Source organism: Oncorhynchus tshawytscha, linkage group LG21 (genome assembly GCF_018296145.1).
Source record: "Oncorhynchus tshawytscha isolate Ot180627B linkage group LG21, Otsh_v2.0, whole genome shotgun sequence".
Taxonomy (NCBI): domain Eukaryota; kingdom Metazoa; phylum Chordata; class Actinopteri; order Salmoniformes; family Salmonidae; genus Oncorhynchus; species Oncorhynchus tshawytscha.
Window position 1 is genome coordinate 34,238,629 of NC_056449.1, and position 23,216 is coordinate 34,261,844.

Here is a 23,216-nt window from a genome sequence, read left to right on the forward strand (position 1 = left end):
ATAATTCTCTACACAATAACTGTTTGTTTTGTCACATAAACTGTAATTAGGCAAATTCTTAGAATTTTAGCAACCAGGAAATGGCGGTGCAATTTCTGCATACTGCATCTTTAAAAGTTCATTGGCTGTCCCCAAAGGAGAACCCTTTTGAAGAACTATTTTTAGTTGCAGGTAAAACCCCCTTTTGGTTCCAAGTAGAACTCTTTCTATAGAGGGTTCTATATGGAACCCAAAAGGGTTCTACCTGGAACCAAAAAAAGATATCCTATGGGTACAGCCGAAGAACCCTTTCGGAACCCTTTTTTCTAAGAGTGTAGAGTATGATGTGTCCTGCTAAATTGTAGTATCCTATTTTTTAAATTATATTTATTTTACCCCGATTTCTCCCCAATTTCGTGGTATCCAATTGTTTTAGTAGCTTCTATCTTGTCTCATCGCTACAACTCCTGTACGGGCTCGGGAGAGACGAAGGTTGAGGGAGAAAAGGGCGTGACGTGGTGAAAGAGGGAGAGAGATGGAGAGAAGGAGGGGGAGAAAGAGGCAGTGAGAGAGGGAGAGAAAGGGAGAGAGAGGGAGATATATAGAGAAAGAGGCAGTGAGAGAGCGAGGGAGAGAGACAGAGATATAGAGAGAAAGAGGCAGTGAGAGAGGGAGAGAAAGGGAGAGAGAGGGAGATATAGAGAGAAAGAGGCAGTGAGAGAGGGAGAGAGAGGGAGAAAAGGGAGAGATGGGGAGAAAGAGGAAGAAAGATGGGGTGAAAGAGGGAGAAAGAGGGGGAGAAAGAGGTTGATAGAGGAAGAAAAGAGGTAGAGAGAGGGGGAGAAAGGTGGAAAAAAATCATTTTTTGTTGTTTATGTCAAATATATATATGCTGACTAAGCTCCTATCAGTCTATGAAGCATGCATCTTCTTGACAATACTATAGGATTGGGTGACATTGAAACGGTTGTCTTGTCCTGGTTTTACAAGATTACTTTTACAGTGCCAGAGTGGTAAATTCACACACACACACACACACACACACACACACACACACACACACACACACACACACACACACACACACACACACACACACACACACACACACACACACACACAGTGGTAAAACTCAGTATAGCGCTCCATTGAGTTGGCCAGCCGTTGCAGATTACAATGTTGAGTCCTTAATAGGGGCTACCAACGTCACTACAAACAAATAGAACTGAAGAATGAATACAACAGCAGGAGAGAGGAGGGTTTTCACTTCTCCCATGCTAACAACACCCCCCCACACACACATGTAGAACCCTCTGTGGAAAGGGTTCTACATGGAACCAAAAAGAGTCCCCTGTGGGGACAGTCAAAGAACCCCATGTAGAACCCTCTGTGGAAAGGGTTCTACCTGGAACCAAAAAGAGTCCCCTATAGGGACAGCCAAAGAACCCTTTTAGGTTCTAGATAGCACCTTTTTTCTAGGAGTGTAGTGCTGTCAGTGTTGTAGTCTACTGTATCTTCCGTCACACCAGTATTTATCCATCTAGTTGTCCTCTTCATTAGTATGCTTCCCCTGAAGCCTAGAGATGTGATGACCATATAAGGACTGGAGATGACTAAGCCGAGAGCCTCATGGTAGAATTACTCACAATAGCGCTTTTAAAGTGCTGTTCCACAAATGTATGCAGCACGCAGAGATTAACTCCACTAGGACCCCGGTGAATGGTGGTGTGTGTGTGTGTGTGTGTGTCAGTGTTCCAGTAATGTCTGAACCTCAGGATGGATCCAGGAAAGGTTTATTCATGTGGTGTTCATCAGACCTCAAGGTCGACCTTTTTACATCCACAGTAAATACCCATCCCCACCTGCACCAATACCAATCCAGACTGCTACTAGACTCATCCCCCCTGCACCAATACCAATCCAGACTGCTACTAGACTCATCCCCCCTGCACCAATACCAATCCAGACTGCTGCTAGACTCACCCCCTGCACCAATACCAATCCAGACTGCTGCTAGACTCATCCCCCTGCACCAATACCAATCCAGACTGCTACTAGACCCATCCCCCATCCCCCTGCACCAATACTAATCCAGACTGCTACTAGACTCATCCCCCTGCACCAATACCAATCCAGACTGCTGCTAGACTCATCCCCCTGCACCAATACCAACCAGACTGCTACTAGACTCATCCCCCTGCACCAATACCAATCCAGACTGCTGCTAGACTCATCCCCCTGCACCAATACCAATCCAGACTGCTGCTAGACTCATCCCCCTGCACCAATACCAAACCAGACTGCTGACCAGACTCATCCCCCTGCACCAATACCAATCCAGACTGCTGACCAGACTCATCCCCCTGCACCAATACCAATCCAGACTGCTGACCAGACTCATCCCCCTGCACCAATACCAATCCAGACTGCTGACCAGACTCATCCCCCTGCACCAATACCAATCCAGACTGCTGACCAGACTCATCCCCCTGCACCAATACCAATCCAGACTGCTGACCAGACTCATCCCCCCTGCACCAACACTAATCGAGGCATCTGCTGACCGAACCGTTTTTAAGAGCCATATGGAGAGAGCGAAAGAGAGAACACACACCACAGCCAAGCATAACGTTGGCGGTGGTGGCAGCATCGTTTTAGTGGGCGTCCAATGAGTGATTACCTTTGAGCTGGATTCATAATTCAGGGTGACCTCAATCAGCCTTCTGATGGATCTGCTCTACTTTAGGTGCCAGGCTCCCGCATGACAAACACTGAGGCTGTGTGTGTGTGTGTGTGTGTGTGTGTGTGTGTGTGTGTGTGTGTGTGTGTGTGTGTGTGTGTGTGTGTGTGCGTTGTCAAACAGGGCCTGGTCTGATAGAGACGGTTGAGGCTATCTGTTCTCACTGCTAAGCTAAATCTGACTGGTACACCGAGGCTATCTGTTCTCACTACTAAGCTAAACCTGACAGCTACACCGAGGCTATCTGTTCTCACTACTAAGCTAAACCTGACAGGTACACTGAGGCTATCTGCTCTCACTACTAAGCTAAACCTGACAGGTACACCGAGGCTATCTGTTCTCACTACTAAGCTAAACCTGAAAGGTATAACGAGGCTATCTGTTCTCACTACTAAGCTAAACCTGACAGCTACACCGAGGCTATCTGTTCTCACTACTAAGCTAAACCTGACAGCTACACCGAGGCTATCTGTTCTCACTACTAAGCTAAACCTGAAAGGTATAATGAGGTGATGGACAGGCGTTTATACATGAATGTTGTGTCTGGAATGTCACACATTAAACACACACACATTATCTACCTCTGTGTGTGTGTCTCTCTCTCTCTCTCTCTCTCTCTCTCTCTCTAATGCATTCTTCATTGGCTTTGTGACAAACAATAGTAAACTCTCAGTCATCATGGTTCTGCCCTCATTGGTCAGAGCTGGTTCAAAATCTCATTGTGACACAGAGCTTTGCTTTTCAGGGCATATATCTGGCCATATGGTTGGCTAGGGGATATCTCTTTCTCTTTCTCTCATACAAATCAAATTTATTTTTTAAGCCCTTTTTACATCAGCAGATGTTACAAAGTACTTATACAGAAGTCCAGTCTAACATCCCAAACAGCAAGCAATGCGTATGCAAGCAAGCACTTTGGCTAGGAAAAACTTGAAAGGCAGGAACCTAGAAAGAAACCTAGAGAGGAACCAGGCTCTGAGGGGTGACCAGTCCTCTTCTGGCTGTGCCAGGTGGAGATTATAAGAGCACATGGCCATTAAAGTCAGATCGTTCGTCAAGATGTTCAAACGTTCATAGATGACCAGCAGGGGCACAGTGGTTGTAGAGGGTGCAACAGGTTAGCATATCAGGAGTAAATGTCAGTTGGCTTTTCATAGCCGAGCATTCAGAGGGCGAGACAGCAGATGCGGCAGAGGGAGGGAGGGCGGGAGGGAGGGAGGGAGGGAGGGAGGGAGGGAGGGAGAGAGAGAGAGAGAGAGAGGGAGGGAGGGAGGAGAGAGAGAGAGAGAGGGTCGAAAACAGCAGGTTTCTCTCTCTCTCTCTCTTTCTCTCTGTCTTTATCTCTCTCCCCCTCTCTTTCTCTCTGTCTCTCTCTCTATCTGTCTCTCTCTCTCTCTCTCTCTTTCTCTCTGTCTTTATCTCTCTCCCCCTCTCTTTCTCTCTCCCTCTTCCTGTCCTTCAGATTACGCAGTGATGATTGTTCAGACAGTGGTTAGTTGCATTCCTCCTCCAGAAAGGTGTGATTAAAGGCGTGTGAGAAGTGGTCTTGGTGCTGAGGAGGGCATTGGGATTCAGTATGGGGTTCTACTGTAGCAGTATGACTGCTGCTGCTGCTGTTTGTACTGAACATGAGTAGGAACTGTGAAGAGAAGAGAAGCCATTCTATTAGAAAGAGATGGACGGGTGGAGTAGAGGGAGGGATGGAAGAGAGGGAGAGAGGGAGGGATGAAGGGGAGAGAGGGAGGGATGAAGGGGAGAGAGGGAGGGATGGAAGAGAGGGAGGGATGAAGGGGGGAGAGAGGGAGAGAGGGAGGGGAGAGAGGGAGGGGAGAGAGGGAGGGATGAAGGGGAGTGAGGGAGAGAGGGAGAGAGGGAGCAGAGAGAGGGAGGGATGGAGGGATGAAGGGGAGAGAGGGAGAGAGGGAGGGGAGAGAGGGAGGGTAGAGGGAGGGATGAAGGGGAGTGAGGGAGAGAGGGAGAGAGGGAGCAGAGAGAGGGAGGGATGGAGGGGAGAGAGGGAGGGGAGAGAGGGAGGGATGAAGGGGAGAGAGGGAGGGATGGAGGGGAGAGAGGGAGGGGTGAAGGGGAGAGAGGGAGGGATGGAGGGGAGAGAGGGAGGGATGAAGGGGAGAGAGGGAGGGATGAAGGGGAGAGAGGGAGGGATGGAGGGGAGGGATGAAGGGGAGGGAGGGAGAGAGGGAGCGATGAAGGGGAGAGAGGGAGAGAGGGAGGGGAGAGAGGGAGGGATGGAGGTGAGAGAGGGAGGGAGGGAGCGATGGAGGGGAGAGAGGGAGGGATGCATGGAGGGGAGGATAGGAGGGACGGAAGGATTAAACCCCAGCCCCCTTCTGTCTCCGGGCATCTATCTTTCATCTCTCTCTCACTCTCTCTCGCTCTCTCTCTTTCTCTCTCTCTCTCTCTCTCTCTCTCTCTTTATCTCTCTAATCTGCTTTCTCTCCATGGGATACAGTGCATTCCACCATTGTTCATGCAGCTGACATTGTTCATAAGCTGACATTGTTCATGCTGCTGACATTGTTAATGTTGCTAATGTTGCTAGTGTTGCTAATGCTGTTAATGTTGTTAATGTTGTTAATGTTGCTAATGTTGTTAATGTTGCTAATGTTGCAAATGTTGTTCATGTTGTTAATGTTGTTAATGTTGCTAATGTTGTTAATGTTGCTATTTGCTAATGTTGTTAATATTGCTAATGTGGTTAATGTTGCTAATGTTGCAAAAGTTGTTAATGTTGTTAATGTTGTTAATGTGGTTAAAGTTACTAATATTGCTAATGTTGTTAATGCTGTTAATGTTGCTAATGTTGCTAATGTTAATTAATGTTGTTAGTTGCTAATGTTGCTAATGTTGTTAATGTTGTTAATGTTGCTAGTTGCTAATGTTGCTAATGTTGCTAGTGTTGTTAATTTAGCTAATGTTGTTAATGTTGCAAATGTTGCTAGTGTTGAAAATGTTGCTAATGTTGCTAGTGTTGCTAGTTTGCTAGTGTTGTTAATGCTAATGCAGTCAGGGTCACAGATCATTTGTATCAGTCTACCCACTGCTCACTGTCGTAGTTAGAGGTTATTACAGTTACATACATCTGCAGTCGTGACCCACATTTTTGAGAATGACACAAATATACATTTTCACAAAGTTTGCTGCCTCAGTTTGTATGATGGCAATTTGCATATCCTCCAGAATGTTATGAAGAGTGATCAGATGAATTGCAATTAATAGCAAAGTCCCTCTTTGCCATGCAAATGAACTGAATCCCCCAAAAACATTTCCACTGCATCAGTCCCTGATGTTTTTCCTGGAGAGATGTGGCTCCAAAAGTCTTCGCCTCACTGTGTGTGCAGATGCACTCACACCTGCCTGCTGCCATTCCTGAACAAGCTCTGTACTGGTGGTGCCCCAATCCCGCAACTGAATCAACTTTAGGAGACGGTCCCTGCACTTGCTGGACTTTCTTGGGCGCCCTGAAGTCTTCTTCACAACAATTGAACCGCTCTCCTTGAAGTTCTTGATGATCCGATAAATGGTTGATTTAGGTGCAATCTTACTGGCAGCAATATCCTTGCCTGTGAAGCTCTTTTTGTGCAAAGCAATGATGATGGCACGTGTTTCCTTGCAGGTAACCATGGTTGACAGAGGAAGAACAATGATTCCAAGCACCACCCTCCTTTTGAAGCTTCCAGTCTGCTTCCAGTCTCTTCGAACTCAATCAGCATGACAGAGTGATCTCCAGCCTTGTCCTCGTCAACACTTACACCTGTATTAACAAGAGAATGACTGACATGATGTCAGCTGGTCCTTTTGTGGCAGGGCTGAAATTCAGTGGAAATGTTTTTTGGGGGATTCAGTTTATTTGTATGGCAAAGAGGGACGTGGCAATTAATGACAATTCATCTGATCACTCTTGATAACATTCTGGAGGATATGCAAATTGCCATCATACAAACTGAGGCAGCAGACTATGTGAAAATTAACATTTGTCATTCTCATAACTTTTGGCCACGACTGTACAGTGCACACATTTTTTGTACTGTTCCCCGTGGTAATTGAACCCACGACCCTGGCAGTGGAAGCACCATGCTCTACCAACTGAGCTACACGGGACCTCCAGAAGTGGAACACATTGTACTGCATGTGACACTGCCTCTTTTGCTACGATACGGTATCAGGAATAACAGAACAGATCAGCATATATTTTATTCATGGTTAAATCAGCCAAGTCAAACCCCAGAGAAGAACAATACAGCGTTGTTTACAATCTTATTTTCATTTTCATTCACAGAGCATGTCAGTCTGAGGAAACTCAATAGAAAGCACTTTCCCTGGACACTAGCAGTCCACTTACAGGGATAGGAAATCACTATTCCAATCCTACACAGCTACTAGTGATGGGTAATATATCGTTTGTATTTAAAAAAAAATATCCTTAGTATTATTTTCCAATACCGTTTCGTAATACTTTTTAATATTTGCACGTTTTAAATAATACCTGCACTCAACTTGTGAACTAGGTTAATAGATAAAGCAGATCGTGTTCATCATATCACCTGTTTGATCATTTTACATTATGAAGTTTCCTGCTACTACCTCCCCAAAGCACCTGTTTGAGCCAGTGTGTTTGTTTACATAGAAACACAACAAGCAAAATGGGAGCTTCTTGAGGTCAGTCACATCTGCAGATCTGCTTAAATCTAGACTGTTCTCTCTGCTACCGCACTGCAAGTGGTACCGGAGCACCAAGTCTGGAAATAACAGGACCCTGAACAGCTACTTCCCACCAAGCCATACGTTTGATAAATACTGTAGTTAGTTAAATAGTTAATAGCTCCCAGGACTATCTGCATTGACCCGTTTTGCACTAACTCTTTTCACTCCTCACAGTCGGTGTTGTTACTGTTTATTATCTATCATTTTCCCTAGTCACTTTATCCCTACCTATATGTACATATCTACCAGTGTTGTGTTCGAGACCACCTAAAGCGAGACCAGACTGGAGTAAATCGAGTCCGAGTCAAGACCAGGGGGAGACTGAGTCGAGACCGAGACCAGGAGGGGGACAAGGGGTCTGAGTCCGAGTCAAGGCCAGGGGAGACTGAGTCGAGACTGAGACCAGAAAAATGCGAGTCGAATTCAACACCATGATTGTAATGTTGTCAAATCACCACCATAACAAGAGTTGAAAACCTTCAGTATTTCAACACAAAGAACTGTTCTGCCTGCGGCTAGGGAACCCTGACCTGTTCACCAGACGTACTGTTTTCCACTCTCTCTCTGCCGCACCTGCTGTCTCGATGCTCGGCTATGAAAAGCCAACTGACATTTACTCCTTGAGGTACTGACCTGTTGTACCCTCTACAACCACTGTGATTATTATTTGACCCTGCTGGTCATCTATGAACGTTTGAACATCATGAAGAACAATCTGGCTTTAAATGGCCATGTATTCTTATATCTCCACCCGGTACAGAGGACTGGCCACCCCTCAGAGCCTGGTTTCTCTATAGTTTCCTGCGTTTCTAGGGAGTTTTTCCTAGCCACTGTGCTTCTACATTTGCATTGCACTGATAAATGATTGGGAATTGTAGCCCCCTCCTTCTGCAGCTTGCCTCTCTAAAAAAGGACCAAGATAACTGGGTAAAGTTGGCTAGTTTTTGTTAGCTGTCTACTACGCTCCTGATGCTAACAGTGCATGATGACAATAGCCTACAAACCAACACTTCGGACTACACTTTTTCCATACCTGGTTTGCAGACCCATTGTTGCCTTAGTTAGCATTTACTGGAAGATATCATCAGTTGAAACGTCTTTCCTACCCTACCGGCTACCGATGTCACTCTTCTGTCAGCTAATCCATGCCAGAACCAGTTGTGAGCTGCAGACTCTTGCTGACTGCGGATGATATTTCGCTGAAACGAGGCTGTGTGCGGCGTGCATGTGAATATAATTCACCTGCTTTGCGATTGTGTAGACTACTTTGTGTATAATTTCTCTATTGTTCTACACGATTGTTAAGTCGTATACCTCCATTGCACTACTTCGATACGTATCAGTCGGGTTTAAGAAGTGAGTAAACGAAAAGCCCACTGAAAAAAAAAGTGGGTACCCTGCTTATACCTTCGTGTCCCCTCCACTACCCAACTGGCCCTTTGTGTTTTAAATAACATTCTCTCTCCTACATGAGTTTCTGGTATTACTGTTGTTGTCCTTTCAGAATCACCAGCCTGTCACACACTGAAGGCCTATAGGTTCACCACTGAAGACCTATAGGTTCACTACTGAAGACCTATAGGTTCACCACTGTAGACCTATAGGTTCACCACAGTACTAACCTGTCACACTGAAGACCTATAGGTTCACCACAGTACTAAGCTGTCACACTGTAGACCTATAGGTTCACCACAGTACTAACCTGTCACACACTGAAGACCTATAGGTTCACCACAGTACTAATCTGTCACACACTGAAGACCTATAGGTTCACCACTGTACTAACCTGTTACACTGAAGACCTATAGGTTCCCCACTGTAGACCTATAGGTTCACCACTGAAGACCTATAGGTTCACCACTGAAGACCTATAGGTTCACCACTGAAGGCCTATAGGTTCACTACTGAAGACCTATAGGTTCACTACTGAAGACCTATAGGTTCACCACTGAAGACCTATAGGTTCACCACTGTCACACACTGAAGACCTATAGGTTCACTACTGAAGGCCTATAGGTTCACCACTGAAGACCTATAGGTTCACCACTGTAGACCTATAGGTTCACCACTGTAGACCTATAGGTTCACTACTGAAGACCTATAGGTTCACCACTGAAGGCCTATAGGTTCACCACTGAAGGCCTATAGGTTCACCACTGAAGACCTATAGGTTCACTACTGAAGGCCTATAGGTTCACCACTGAAGGCCTATAGGTTCACCACTGAAGGCCTATAGGTTCACTACTGAAGACCTATAGGTTCACCACTGGAGGCCTATAGGTTCACCACTGTACTAACCTGTCACACACTGAAGACCTATTAGGTTTACCACGATACTAACCTGTTACACTGAAGACCTATAGGTTCACCACTGAAGACCTATAGGTTCACCACTGTACTAACCTGTCACACACTGAAGACCTATAGGTTTACCACTATACTAACCTGTTACACTGAAGACCTATAGGTTCACCACTGAAGACCTATAGGTTCACCACTGTACTAACCTGTTACACTGAAGATCTATAGGTTCACCACTGAAGGCCTATAGGTTCACCACTGTACTAACTTGTCACACACTGAAGACCTATAGGTTCACCACTGTCACACACTGAAGACCTATAGGTTCACCACTGTACTAACTTGTCACACACTGAAGACCTATAGGTTCACCACTGTCACACACTGAAGACCTATAGGTTCACCACTGAAGACCTATAGGTTTACCACTCTACGAACCTGTCACACACTGAAGACCTATAGGTTCACCACTGAAGATCTATAGGTTTACCACTATACGAACCTGTCACACACTGAAGACCTATAGGTTCACTACTGTCACACACTGAAGACCTATAGGTTCAACACTGAAGACCTATAGGTTCACCACTGAAGACCTATAGGTTCACCACTGTAGACCTATAGGTTTACCACTGAAGACCTATAGGTTCACCACTGAAGACCTATAGGTTCACCACTGGAGGCCTATAGGTTCACCACTGAAGACCTATAGGTTCACCACTGTACTAACCTGTCACACACTGAAGACCTATAGGTTTACCACTATACTAACCTGTTATACTGAAGACCTATAGGTTCACCACTGTACTAACCTGTTACACTGAAGACCTATAGGTTCACCACTGAAGGCCTATAGGTTCACCACTGTACTAACTTGTCTCACACTGAAGACCTATAGGTTCACCACTGTCACACACTGAAGACCTATAGGTTCACCACTGTACTAACTTGTCACACACTGAAGACCTATAGGTTCACCACTGTCACACACTGAAGACCTATAGGTTCACCACTGTCACACACTGAAGACCTATAGGTTCACACACTGAAGACCTATAGGTTCACCACTGAAGATCTATAGGTTTACCACTATACGAACCTGTCACACACTGAAGACCTATAGGTTCACCACTGTCACACACTGAAGACCTATAGGTTCACCACTGAAGACCTATAGGTTCACTACTGAAGACCTATAGGTTCACCACTGTAGACCTATAGGTTCACCACAGTACTAACCTGTCACACTGAAGACCTATAGGTTCACCACAGTACTAACCTGTCACACTGTAGACCTATAGGTTCACCACAGTACTAACCTGTCACACTGAAGACCTATAGGTTCACCACAGTACTAACCTGTCACACACTGAAGACCTATAGGTTCACCACAGTACTAATCTGTCACACACTGAAGACCTATAGGTTCACCACTGTACTAACCTGTCACACTGAAGACCTATAGGTTCACCACAGTACTAAGCTGTCACACTGTAGACCTATAGGTTCCCCACTGTAGACCTATAGGTTCACCACTGAAGACCTATAGGTTCACCACTGAAGACCTATAGGTTCACCACTGAAGACCTATAGGTTCACCACTGAAGACCTATAGGTTCACCACTGAAGACCTATAGGTTCACCACTGAAGACCTATAGGTTCACCACTGAAGACCTATAGGTTCACCACTGAAGGCCTATAGGTTCACCACTGAAGGCCTATAGGTTCACCACTGTAGACCTATAGGTTCACTACTGAAGACCTATAGGTTCACCACTGAAGGCCTATAGGTTCACCACTGTAGACCTATAGGTTCACCACTGTAGACCTATAGGTTTACCGCTGAAGACCTATAGGTTCACCACTGAAGACCTATAGGTTCACCACTGAAGGCCTATAGGTTCACCACTGAAGGCCTATAGGTTCACCACTGAAGGCCTATAGGTTCACCACTGAAGGCCTATAGGTTCACCACTGAAGACCTATAGGTTCACCACTGAAGGCCTATAGGTTCACTACTGAAGGCCTATAGGTTCACCACTGAAGGCCTATAGGTTCACCACTGAAGGCCTATAGGTTCACCACTGAAGGCCTATAGGTTCACCACTGAAGGCCTGTAGGTTCACCACTGAAGGCCTATAGGTTCACCACTGAAGGCCTATAGGTTCACTACTGAAGGCCTATAGGTTCACCACTGAAGGCCTATAGGTTCACCACTGAAGGCCTATAGGTTCACCACTGAAGGCCTATAGGTTCACCACTGAAGGCCTATAGGTTCACCACTGAAGGCCTATAGGTTCACCACTGAAGGCCTGTAGGTTCACCACTGAAGACCTATAGGTTCACCACTGTGTAATGAAATGATGAGTCCTCACTGTCCATTCAGATCCTTGCTGTTTTATAGATGGTTTTATGACTTATGAACTGGGTTGTCTGTCTTAGTAGTAAATGTTTGCATGTGTTTGTTAGCACTTACCTAGCATTCTCTATGGGGATTCATTGATACTTGTTAGCATGTTGTTACCATTCTGGTAATTGACATTTTTTGGTGCTTTTTTTAACGTAAAAAAAATGTAATGCGCCCCTTGTGTGGGCACTACTAGTAATACTGTATACACCGGGATGACACAGGCAAGGACATCTGGATGCTGTCCAACACCAACAGCTACTGCAGTCAGGTGTGCTAGCTGCTAGTGCCATGGTTTATAATTCATTTGATTATAGATTTTACTTCAAATTCCACGTCGCTGAGTGGTTTGGGCACTCTGGTTTAGTTGGTGTTGTTGGGGTTCTATTGCCTAGGCTACATAGACAACCAAACAGGTTTAGGGAGGGAGAGGAGAGGGAGGGAGGGAGAGAGGGAGGGAGGGAGGGAGAGGGAGAGAGGGAGAGGGAGGGAGGGAGAGAGAGAGAGGGAGAGAAGCAGAGAGAGAATAAATGCTGTTTTTATAAGCAGATGAGGAAATCTATTTAATCTCTAGTTTTTCCTGTCACTTTTAAGAAGGAAGACCCACTTCAGTCTGAAACTTCACGTAATTACACGAGAGAGAGAGACAGAGACAGAGAGAGAGGTAGAGAGAGAGCAGTGAGAGAGTAGGGGGGAATGTGATTGCCGTTGGTAACACTCCTCACAAGAGGCCCTGTCGTGATGGAAAGCTTCCTACTTCAATTATCAACCATCTCACTAGTTTCACTCTGTTCTCCTTTATCTGGTCAAACTGAGTACTAGGGCATCATACATATCTATTCAAGAGGCAACAAACTCCAGCAGCCCCGGTAATGTCCAATTTAGAAAGGAGGAGGCAGAGAGGATCTGGTTTCTGAGGCTATATAATATCATGGTACACGGAGCGTAGCATTACGGAGGATGAATAAAAAATGCATTTATGTTCAAAATTCAAACGGAAGCCATTTATCTGAAGGGAAACCAAGGCAATTAGTAACGCTTTAATGCCAATTAGAAACAAAAACTGTGTCCTGTAATTGGATAAAACCTGGTCCTTTAAACAAAGCAGTGGTCTTTATAAACACATGGGGGTGGTCGCCTTCATCATAAAACCAAGCCAGGAATTCCCAGTTGGTAAAAATACAATTATGGTAATCATTTACTTTCCTTCCTCCCTCCCGTCCATCCGTCCGTCCTTTCTTCCTTGACGATCTGCCATGTAACGTGTTTCTGTGTATGGTCCTTGCTCATATGTAGCATTACATTGCGAATGCTTAAAAATGGATTAACCCTAGCCCTAACCCTAACCTTAATTCTTACCTTAATCTTTATTCTAAACCTAACTGTAACCTTAACAAGCAGTTGCTTATCAACAGATAGTTTGTTGATAGTATGACCATCTGTTGAACATCTACAAAGTGGGACCTTGTTAACGTATTTGCTGTAACAAGCTAACTAATATCAAAATCAAATGTTATTGGCCACAATCACATTTTTGGCAGATGTTATTGCAGGTGTAGTGAAATGCTTGTCTTTCTAGCTTCAACAGTGCAATAAGTTAGTATCTAACAATTCACAACAATACACACATCTAAAAGTAAAAGATTGGAATGTAGAAATATTTAAATATTAGGATGAGTAATGTCAGAGTGGCATTGACTAAATACCGTAGAATAGAATACTGTATATACATATGAGATGAGTAAAGCAGTATGTAAACATTATTAAAGTGACTGGTGTTCCATTATTAAAGTGACCAGTGATTCCATGTCTATAGGGCAGCAGCCTCTAAGGTGCAGGGTTGAGTAGCTGGGTGGTAGCTGGCTAGTGATGGCTATTTAACAGTCTGATGGCCTTGAGACAGAGGCTGTTTTTCAGTCTCTCTGTCCCAGCTTTGATGTACCTTTACTGACCTCGCCTTCTGGATGATAGCAGGGTGAACAGGCTGTGGCTCGGGTGGTTGATGTCATTGATGATCTTTATGGCCTTCCTGTGACATCGGGTGAGGTAGGTGTGCTAGAGGGCAGGTAGTTTGCCCCCGGTGATGAATTGGGCAGACCGTACCACCCTCTGGAAAGCCTTACGGTTGCGGGTGATGCAGTTGCTGTACCAGGCGGTGATACAGCCCGACAGGATGCTCTCAATTGTGCATCTGTAAAGGTTTGTGAGGGTCTTAGGGGCCAAGCCACATTTTTTCAGTCTCCTGAGGTTTAAAAGGAACTATTGCGCCTTCTTCACGTTGGTGTCCGCGACGCGGTTGGTTTCCCTCTGTAATCCGTGATTGTCTATAGACCTGTAGACCCTGCCACATACATCTCGTGTCTGAAATTTTGGCTGTTTGATTGCCTCAAGGAGGGATAAACTACACTGTTTGTATTTGACCATATTCCCAATCACCTTGCCATGGTTAAATGCAGTGGTTCTCGCTTTTCAGTTTTGCGCGAATGCTGCCTTCTATCCGTGGTTTTGGGTTTGGGCAGGGGAGGGGAGGGCCTCTGGGCAGGGGAGGGCATCTGGAAAAGGGGAGTAGCAGTGGTCGAGTGTTTTACCAGAGCGAGTACTACAGTCAATGTGTTGATAGAACTTCAGTAGCATTTTCCTGAAATTTGTTTTGTTAAAATCCCCAGCTACAATAAATGCGGCCTCAGGATATGTGGTTTCCAGTTTGCATAAAGTCCAGTGTAGCTCCTTGAGGGCCGTCATGGTATCGGTTTGATGGGGAATATACGCAGCTGTGACTACAACAAAATAAAATTATCTTGGGAGGGAATGCGGTTGGTATTTGATTGTGAAGTATTCTAGGTTGGGTGAACAAAAGGACTTGAATTTCTGTACGTTGTCACAATCACACCATGAGTAGTTAATCATGAAACAAACACAACCGCCCTTCTTCCCAGGCACTTCTTTATTCCTGTCGGATGTACTGAGAACCCAGCTGGCTAAATGGAAAGGGAACAGTATATCCGGAGAGAGCCATAATTCCGTGATGCTCATAGAGCTTCCCGTATATATCAAGATGTATACAAGTTCCAGGAACTATTAAAGGATTTAAGAAAAAATACATACTACACACACACACACACACACACACACACACACACCCAAGTATACGCACACGCACACATGCACACGCACACAACCACAGCACAACCCAGCATGTGTCCATCCATCATGTTAGGCAGCAGTTAAGAGCAGCATGACGTCTATACTGTCCTTCCTGTCCTGTATCTGTGTGTGTGTGTGTGTGTGTGTCTGTGTGTGCAACAGGTCCATCATGGACAGTTCATCTCCATTGAGTGGTTGAGGCATGATGTTAGCCACTAGATAAGCAACATCTGTCATGATTAGATGTTTGGATGGTTCCATTATACAGGGTTGGGGTTGGGGGAGGGGGGGTGGTCCCTGGATACTGGATATCCACTTTACCCCCCCCCAAGCATCTCCGGATAACAAATCCCAAAAACAGTTATGTCAGTAAATCAACTGTAAACCAGATACTCAGGTTAAATCTATGTCAGTAAATCAACTGTAAACCAGATACTCAGGTTAAATATATGTCAGTAAATCAACTGTAAACTAGATACTCAGGTTAAATATATGTCAGTAAATCAACTGTAAACCAGATACTCAGGTTAAATCTATGTCAGTAAATCAACTGTAAACCAGATACTCAGGTTAAATCTATTTCAGTAAATCAACTGTAAACCAGACTATACTCAGATTAAATCTATGCAGGTGCCAATGGTGTCGAGTGGGCAAGCAGTTTTCTGATGTCAACGTACTGAACAGAGTGCCCTTTGGTGGTGGTGGGGTTATACAATGGACAATGAACACAATTGCATTTTATCGATGGCAATTTGAATGGACAGAGAGACTGTGACGAGATCCTGAGGCCCATTGTCGTGCCATTCATCCATCGCCATCACCTAATTTTTCAGCATGATAATGCACAACCCCATGCTGCAAGGATCTGTACACAATACCTGGAAGCTGAAAACGTCCCAGTTCTTTCACCCACTGAGCATGTTTGAGATGCTCTGGATTGTCTTGTACGACAACGTGTTCCAGTTCCCGCTCAGTGTAAATACCCACTAAATACCAGACTTCCTCAACTGATTCTGACACAGTGACATCCAGTACCCAATCCCCCCATCCCATACTAATCATTGGACAGAGTGTGTTCCTACCTTCAGAGTGGTGTGAGAGGGTGAGCAGGCTGACACAGGATGCTCCTATCCCAGATCCGAACACCGTGATACGGTTGGAGTCTCCTCCGAAGTATCCAATGTTCTCACTGATCCACCTCAGAGCCTGGATCTGGTCCAGTAGGCCGTAGTTCCCCTTAGCTGCCTGGTCTCCTGTAGACAGGAACCCTGGAACAGACACAGAGGATACAGGGTTAGTCAATGATGTAACACTAACAGGGATGCAATTGTGTTTCCCAAAGGTAGGTTGAGGTTGATTCCTTTTGGGTTCCAGTTTAAGACTGGACGCCTGGTTGAGATTGATTCCTTTCGGTCCCAGACTGGACCTGGTTGAGATTGATTCCATTTCGGTCCCAGACTGGACCTGGTTGAGATTGATTCCGTTTCGGTCCCACACTGGACCTGGTTGAGATTGATTCCGTTTCGGTCCCAGACTGGACCTGGTTGAGGTTGATTCCTTTAGTGTCCCAGGTGAAGACTGGACCTGGTTGAGGTTGATTCCTTTAGTGTCCCAGGTGAAGACTGGACCTGGTTGAGATTGATTCCGTTTCGGTCCCAGACTGGACCTGGTTGAGATTGATTCCGTTTCGGTCCCAGACTGGACCTGGTTGAGGTTGATTCCTTTAGTGTCCCAGGTGAAGACTGGACGCCTGGTGATGAATATGTTTTTTTGTTGACTCTACTTGGTTAAGTCAACTCCAAAAGCTTGAGGTGGGTCATCAAGGACAAAGAACGGTCGGGAATCACTGGTGTACAGTGTGTTGTATGTTGTACAATGTGAAGCTTCAGGATAAAAAAGGGACCAAATGAAGTGACATTATAGTGTTTCTACCAAGTCAAGGTAACTTGCAAAGACCACAAATCCCCCCCCCCTCCCCTCATTCTACCCCACCCCTTTTAGCTCAAACTATCAAGCTCTCTGGCTCTCCAGTGAGATGCTGACTTATTGGAGAACATGATTGTTGGTAAAAATAAAAGGGCTGTGTGACCACATGTCATCTCTACATTATGGGAAATCAATGTTGAGCCTCCCTGAACGATCACATATCACCCTGTCTATCGACCCGCCGTGATGAGAACCACATGTATCTATGAGCGCTGTTGTGTTGTGACACTGAGAGAAAAGGCAGGAGAGATGGAAACTAAGAGGCCCTGAATAATGTAGATGAAATGTTCCCTCATAAATCATGACCTCTTTAGTGTAGGCCTTTGTTTCAACAAAAACAAAACAGTTTATTTGTACTTCATGATTGAAATGTTCTGATGTTCAGAGATGTTACTACAGGATATAGAACATGAAGTAGAAATGATAAGTAGAAGTGCTTTATGTTAAATACATCATGTACAGTGTACAAAAGTATGCATACCACCCTGCATACCACAGCTGGCTTGCTTCTGAAGCTAAGCAGGGTTGGTCCTGGTCAGTCCCTGGATGTGAGACCAGATGCTGCTGGAAGTGGTGTTGTAGGGCCAGTAGGAGGCACTCTTTCCTCTGGTCTAAATAATATCCCAATGCCCCAGCGCAGTGATTGGGGACACTGTCCTGTGTAGGGTGCCGTCTTTCGGATGGGACGTTAAATGGGTGTCCTGACTCTCTGAGGTCATTAAAGATCCCATGGCACTTATTGTAAGAGTAGGGGTGTTAACCCCGGTGTCCTGGCTAAGTTCCCAATCTGGCCCTCAAACCATCACAGTCACCTAATAATCCCCAGTTTACAATTAGCTCATTCATCCCCCTCCTCTCCCCTGTAACTATTCCCCGGGTCGTTGCTGTAAATGAGAATGTGTTCTCAGTCAACTTACCTGGTAAAATAACGGATAAAAAAATAAAAAAATAAACACCCTTCAAATGAATGGATTTGGCTATTTCAGTCACACCTGTTGCTGACATGTGTATAAAATTGAGCACACAACCATGCAATCTCTATAGACAAACATTGGCAGTAGAATGGCATTACTGAAAAGCTCAGTGACTTTCAACGTGGCACCGTCATAGGGTGCCACCTTACCAACAAGTCAGTTTGTCAAATTTCTGCCCTGCTAGAACTGCCTCGGTCAACTGTAAGTGCTGTCAGGAGAACGTTAGAATGCCAGGAGAACGCTGCCTGCCCCCGTGCACAAAGCAAGGGCCATACAGCAATGGTTTGTCAAGATCTGTGTGGAAGAACTTGACTGGCCTGCCCTGACCTCAACCCCATTGAACATCTTTGGGATGAATTGGAATGTCGACTGCGAGCCAGGCCTAATCGCTCAACATCAGTGATCTGACCTCACTAATGTGGTTGAATGGAAGCAAAGTACTAAATCCTTCAGCTATGGCTTGTACCTCGAGTGGAGAGTAACATGAGCACATCAGCTGTTAGCAGTTTTACAGAGCTCTACATGTTTCCAATGTACAGAACATGGACTAGACATTTCCACTGAATCCTATCTTCTCACATGATATCGTGTGACACTGAGCCTCTCTTTGGGACATAATGTGTTCATTTTAACACTGAGGCACTATAACTACATCTCCAGGGCTCTGTACCAAACATATGAGAGAGAGAGAGAGCGAGAGGGACGCGCACCCACGCACACACACACTCTATAACGGTGTCTCCAGGGCTCAGGCCCAGCTGTATGTTGGGTAATAGAATGTTAAATCATCTGACGTCCCAGAGGACCCCTCAATCGACTCAGTGTCCATCAACCCTCCTCAACATGGGTTGCATCCCAAATGGCTCCCCATTCCCTATATTGGGTACTATGTGCCCTGGTGAGAAGTGGTGTACTAGATAGAGAATATGGTGCCGTTCGGAACACACACAGGGAATAACAGACAGGAAAAGGAAATTAAACGAATGCAGACATGCATTCATTGAGTATTGAGTTCACTGGCTGCCTCCAAATCTAAACAATCCAAATAAACCTGACGTTAACGTTTAGAAAAGCACCCCTACATCTGATCTACCTTATTGCAGGTGCGTGGGAATAATTTGATAATACATTAAGGTTCTGTTGAAGGTGAAAAGACAGACGCGTAGCCCTAAGCTTGAATAAAACAAAATGATACTGTCTGGCAAGAGCAGTGTGCAGGTTTTCCTTTTCTTAAAAAAATTAAATAAAAACATATTACTATAGGCACCTTAATTGAGGCACCTTCATAGAGGCACCTTAATATAGGCACCTTTTGGCAGCGGTAAGGGGGGCAGGTTGACACGCTCAAATTTAAGACTTATCTAGCTTCTTGGTGATCCAACGTGAAGTTGCCATATATCACAAAATATCAGCAAATAGTCATTGTATATTTGCAATTATAAACTGGGTGGTTCGAGCCCTAAATGCTGATTGGCTGACAAGCCGTGGTATATCAGACCGCATGCCACGGGTATGACAAAACATTTATTTTTACTGCTGTAATTACATTGGTAACCAGTTTATAATAGCAATAAGGCACCTCGGGGGTTTGTGATATATGGCCAATATACCACAACTAAGGGCTGTGTCCAGGCACTCTGAGATTGGCCATATACCACAAACCCCCTCGTGCCTTATTGCTTAAATATATAACCTACACGGGCAACAGCCAAAGTAAATAGTCTCTGTATTAGGCTTAACACATCCACATCCAATCAGAACCCGGCCGGCCACAGGTAGCCAGCCTATGGGTACGATTCCACAGCCGCCCCTTGAGAAACAACAGTGAATCTGCCTTACAGGTAGTGATGGGTCAATCGCGAACAAACGTCTCTTTTTGAACTGATCTTTTAGGTGAACGTCGGGAACCGAATCGCTTCTGTGAAAGAGCCGTTCATTTGGCTCCCTGACTTTGCTTTTTGTGCTCCGGACAGCCACTATCTGCAGATAAGTTAGAACATCGTTCTCTGAAGATGGTCATTATGGGATGGCAGGGTAGCCTAGTGGTTAGAGTGTTGGGCCAGTAACCGAAAGGTTGCAAGATCGAATCCCTTAGCTGACAAGGTAAAAATCTGTCGTTCTGCCCCTGAACAAGGCAGTTAACCCACTGTTTCTAGGCCGTCATTCTAAATAAGAATTTGTTCTTAACTGACTTCCCTAGTTAAATAAATAAAGGTAAAATATTAATGGTATAATTGCTAACCTCCCCTGTTATTGTAATGGTGAGAGGTTAGCATGTCTTGAGGGTATGATATTTGTGTGTCTGTAACTTTCTTACTCATCATTATTCATGATTCATTCAGGACTATCCATAATTATGGTAGCATCCACATTCATGTAGAAGTGTTTAGAAACATATTCCATTCTTATTTACAACAAAAGTGACTACAAAATGACACAATACTTTATTTACCATTCATTTCTATTGGGCACAAAATAATCTGAAACACAACCAAAACAAACAACAAATGCATCCAACAAGTTTGTTGAGTCACAAGCTTGATGTCGTCATTGCGTTCTAGGAATATGGGACTAAATGCTACACTTTACTACTTTTATACACATAAGTGAATTTGTCCCAATACTTTTGGTTCCCTAAAATGGGGGAGACTATGTACAAAACGTGCTGTAATTTCTAAACGGTTCACCCGATATGGATTCAAATATGCTGTAATCTGTGTCTGAAATGAAAGCTGACAATCTGCATGTTAACCTCATAGTCATTATACTGTATCATTTCAAGTGCTGGAGGACTGAGCCAAAACAACAAAAAACATGTCACTGGAGCTCACTGTATTTCATGAATGAACAGAAATGACCATTTTAGTTTTGGTGCCAAAAGAGGACGATGTAACACTAACGTTCTAGAATACTGAAATAGGTATCACTACTGGTGATATATTTAGTTAGTAATTTAACAAACAACACAAAGAAAGAATGAGTGTGGCCAAATTGGTGGGAGTTTGGAGAGTCACGTGTCTAGTAGGTCATTATCACCACAAACAGAAAAACAGACAGGAAAATATGGATTTAATGGAATCCACTCCCTTAGATATTAAATACATTTGTTGGCACTAAATCCACTAAACACCACCAAAGAGATAAGAATTGGGAAAATGGTAAATTCCAAAAATCCTTCATCAACAGAGTGCATTCGGAAAGTATTCAGACCCCTTGTCTTTTTCCACATTTTGTTACATTACAATCTACACACAATACCCAGTTTTATTAACATTTTGGAAAAATGGAAATATTACAAATACATAAGTATTCAGACCCTTTACCCAGCACTTTGTTGAAGAACCTTTGACAGCGATAACAGCCTTGATGCTACAAGCTTGGCACACCTGTATTTGGAGAGTTTCTCCCATTTCTCTCTGAAGAGCCTCTCAAGCTCTGTCAGGTTGGATGGGGAGCGTCGCTGCACAGTTATTTTCAGGTCTCTCCAGAGATGTTTGATCGGGTTCAAGTCCGGGCTCTGGCTGGGCCATTCAAGGACATTCAGAGACTTGTCCTGAAGCCACTAATGCGTTGTCTTGGCTGTGTGCTTAGGGTCGTTGTCCTGTTGGAAGGTGAACCTTCGCCCCAGTCTGAGGTCCTGAGTGCTCTGGAGTAGGTTTTCATCAAGGAACTCTCAGTACTTTGCTCCGTTCATCTTTCCCTCGATCCTGACTAGTCTCCCAGTCCCTGCTGCTGAAAAACATCCCCACAGCATGATGCTTCCACCACCATGCCTCACCGTAGGGATGGTGCCAGGTTTCCTCCAGCTTGGCATTCAGGCCAAAGAGTTCACTCTTGGTTTCATCAGACCAGAGAATCTTTTTTCTCATGGTCTGAGAGTCTTTAGGTGCCTTTTTGCAAAATCCAAGAGGGCTGTCATGTGTCTTTCAGTGAGGAGTGGCTTCCATCTGGCCACTCTACCATAAAGGCCTGATTGATGGAGTGTTGCAGAGATGGTTGTCCTTCTGGAAGGTTCTCCCAACTCCACAGAGGAACTCTGGAGCTCTGTCAGACCATTGGAGTCACTTATCTGACCAAGGCCCTCTTGGGGATCTTCAGTGCTGCAGAAATGTTTGGTACCCTTCCCCAGATCTGTGCCTCGACACAATCCTGTATCTGAGCTCTAAGGACAATTCATTCGACCTCATGCCTTGGTTTTTGCTCTGACATGCACTGTCAACAATGGGACCTTATATAGACAGGTGTGTGCCTTTCCAAATCATGTCCAATCAATTGAATTTACCACAGGTGGACTCCTATCAAGTTGTAGAAAGATCTGAAGGATGATCAATGGAAACAGGATGCACCTGAGCTCTATTTAGAGTTTCATAGCAAAGGATCTGAATACTTGTGTACATTTTTTATTTATTTTTTAAATAATTTTGAGTCTCATAGCAAAGGGTCTGAACGGTTATGTAAATAAGGTATTTCTGTTTTTTTTATACATTTGCAAAAAAAGTCAAGAAGCCTGTTTTTGTTTTGTCATTATGGACTATTGTTTGTAGATTGCTGAGGATTAGATTTAAAAAAAAAATCCATTTTAGAATAAGGCTGTAACGTAACAAAATGTGGAAAAAGTCAAGAAGTCTAACTTCTTTCAGAATGCACTGTCTGTCTCCATCTCCTTACACAGTTCACTGTCTGTCTCCATCTCCTCACACAGTTCACTGTCTGTCTCCATCTCCTCACACAGTTCACTGTCTGTCTACATCTCCTTACACAGTTCACTGTCTGTCTACATCTCCTTACACAGTTCACTGTCTGTCTCCATCTCCTCACACAGTTCACTGTCTGTCTCCATCTCCTCACACAGTTCACTGTCTGTCTCCATCTCCTTACACAGTTCACTGTCTGTCTACATCTCCTTACACAGTTCACTGTCTGTCTACATCTCACTGTCTGTCTCCACACAGTTCACTGTCT

General features: G+C 44.6%; 1 protein-coding gene across 3 annotated transcripts in view; it reads right to left on the reverse strand.

Moving 5' to 3' along the window:
• The window catches only part of LOC112257007 (neuroligin-3-like), a 319,809-nt gene that overhangs the window by 99,867 nt on the left and 196,726 nt on the right, over window positions 1-23,216 (reverse strand). For all 3 annotated transcript variants that reach the window (XM_042303397.1, XM_042303399.1, XM_042303398.1), the window contains one exon: window positions 16,377-16,562. In XM_042303397.1, coding sequence (XP_042159331.1) covers window positions 16,377-16,562 — 186 coding nt within the window. The remainder of the gene's footprint in view (window positions 1-16,376; window positions 16,563-23,216) is intronic.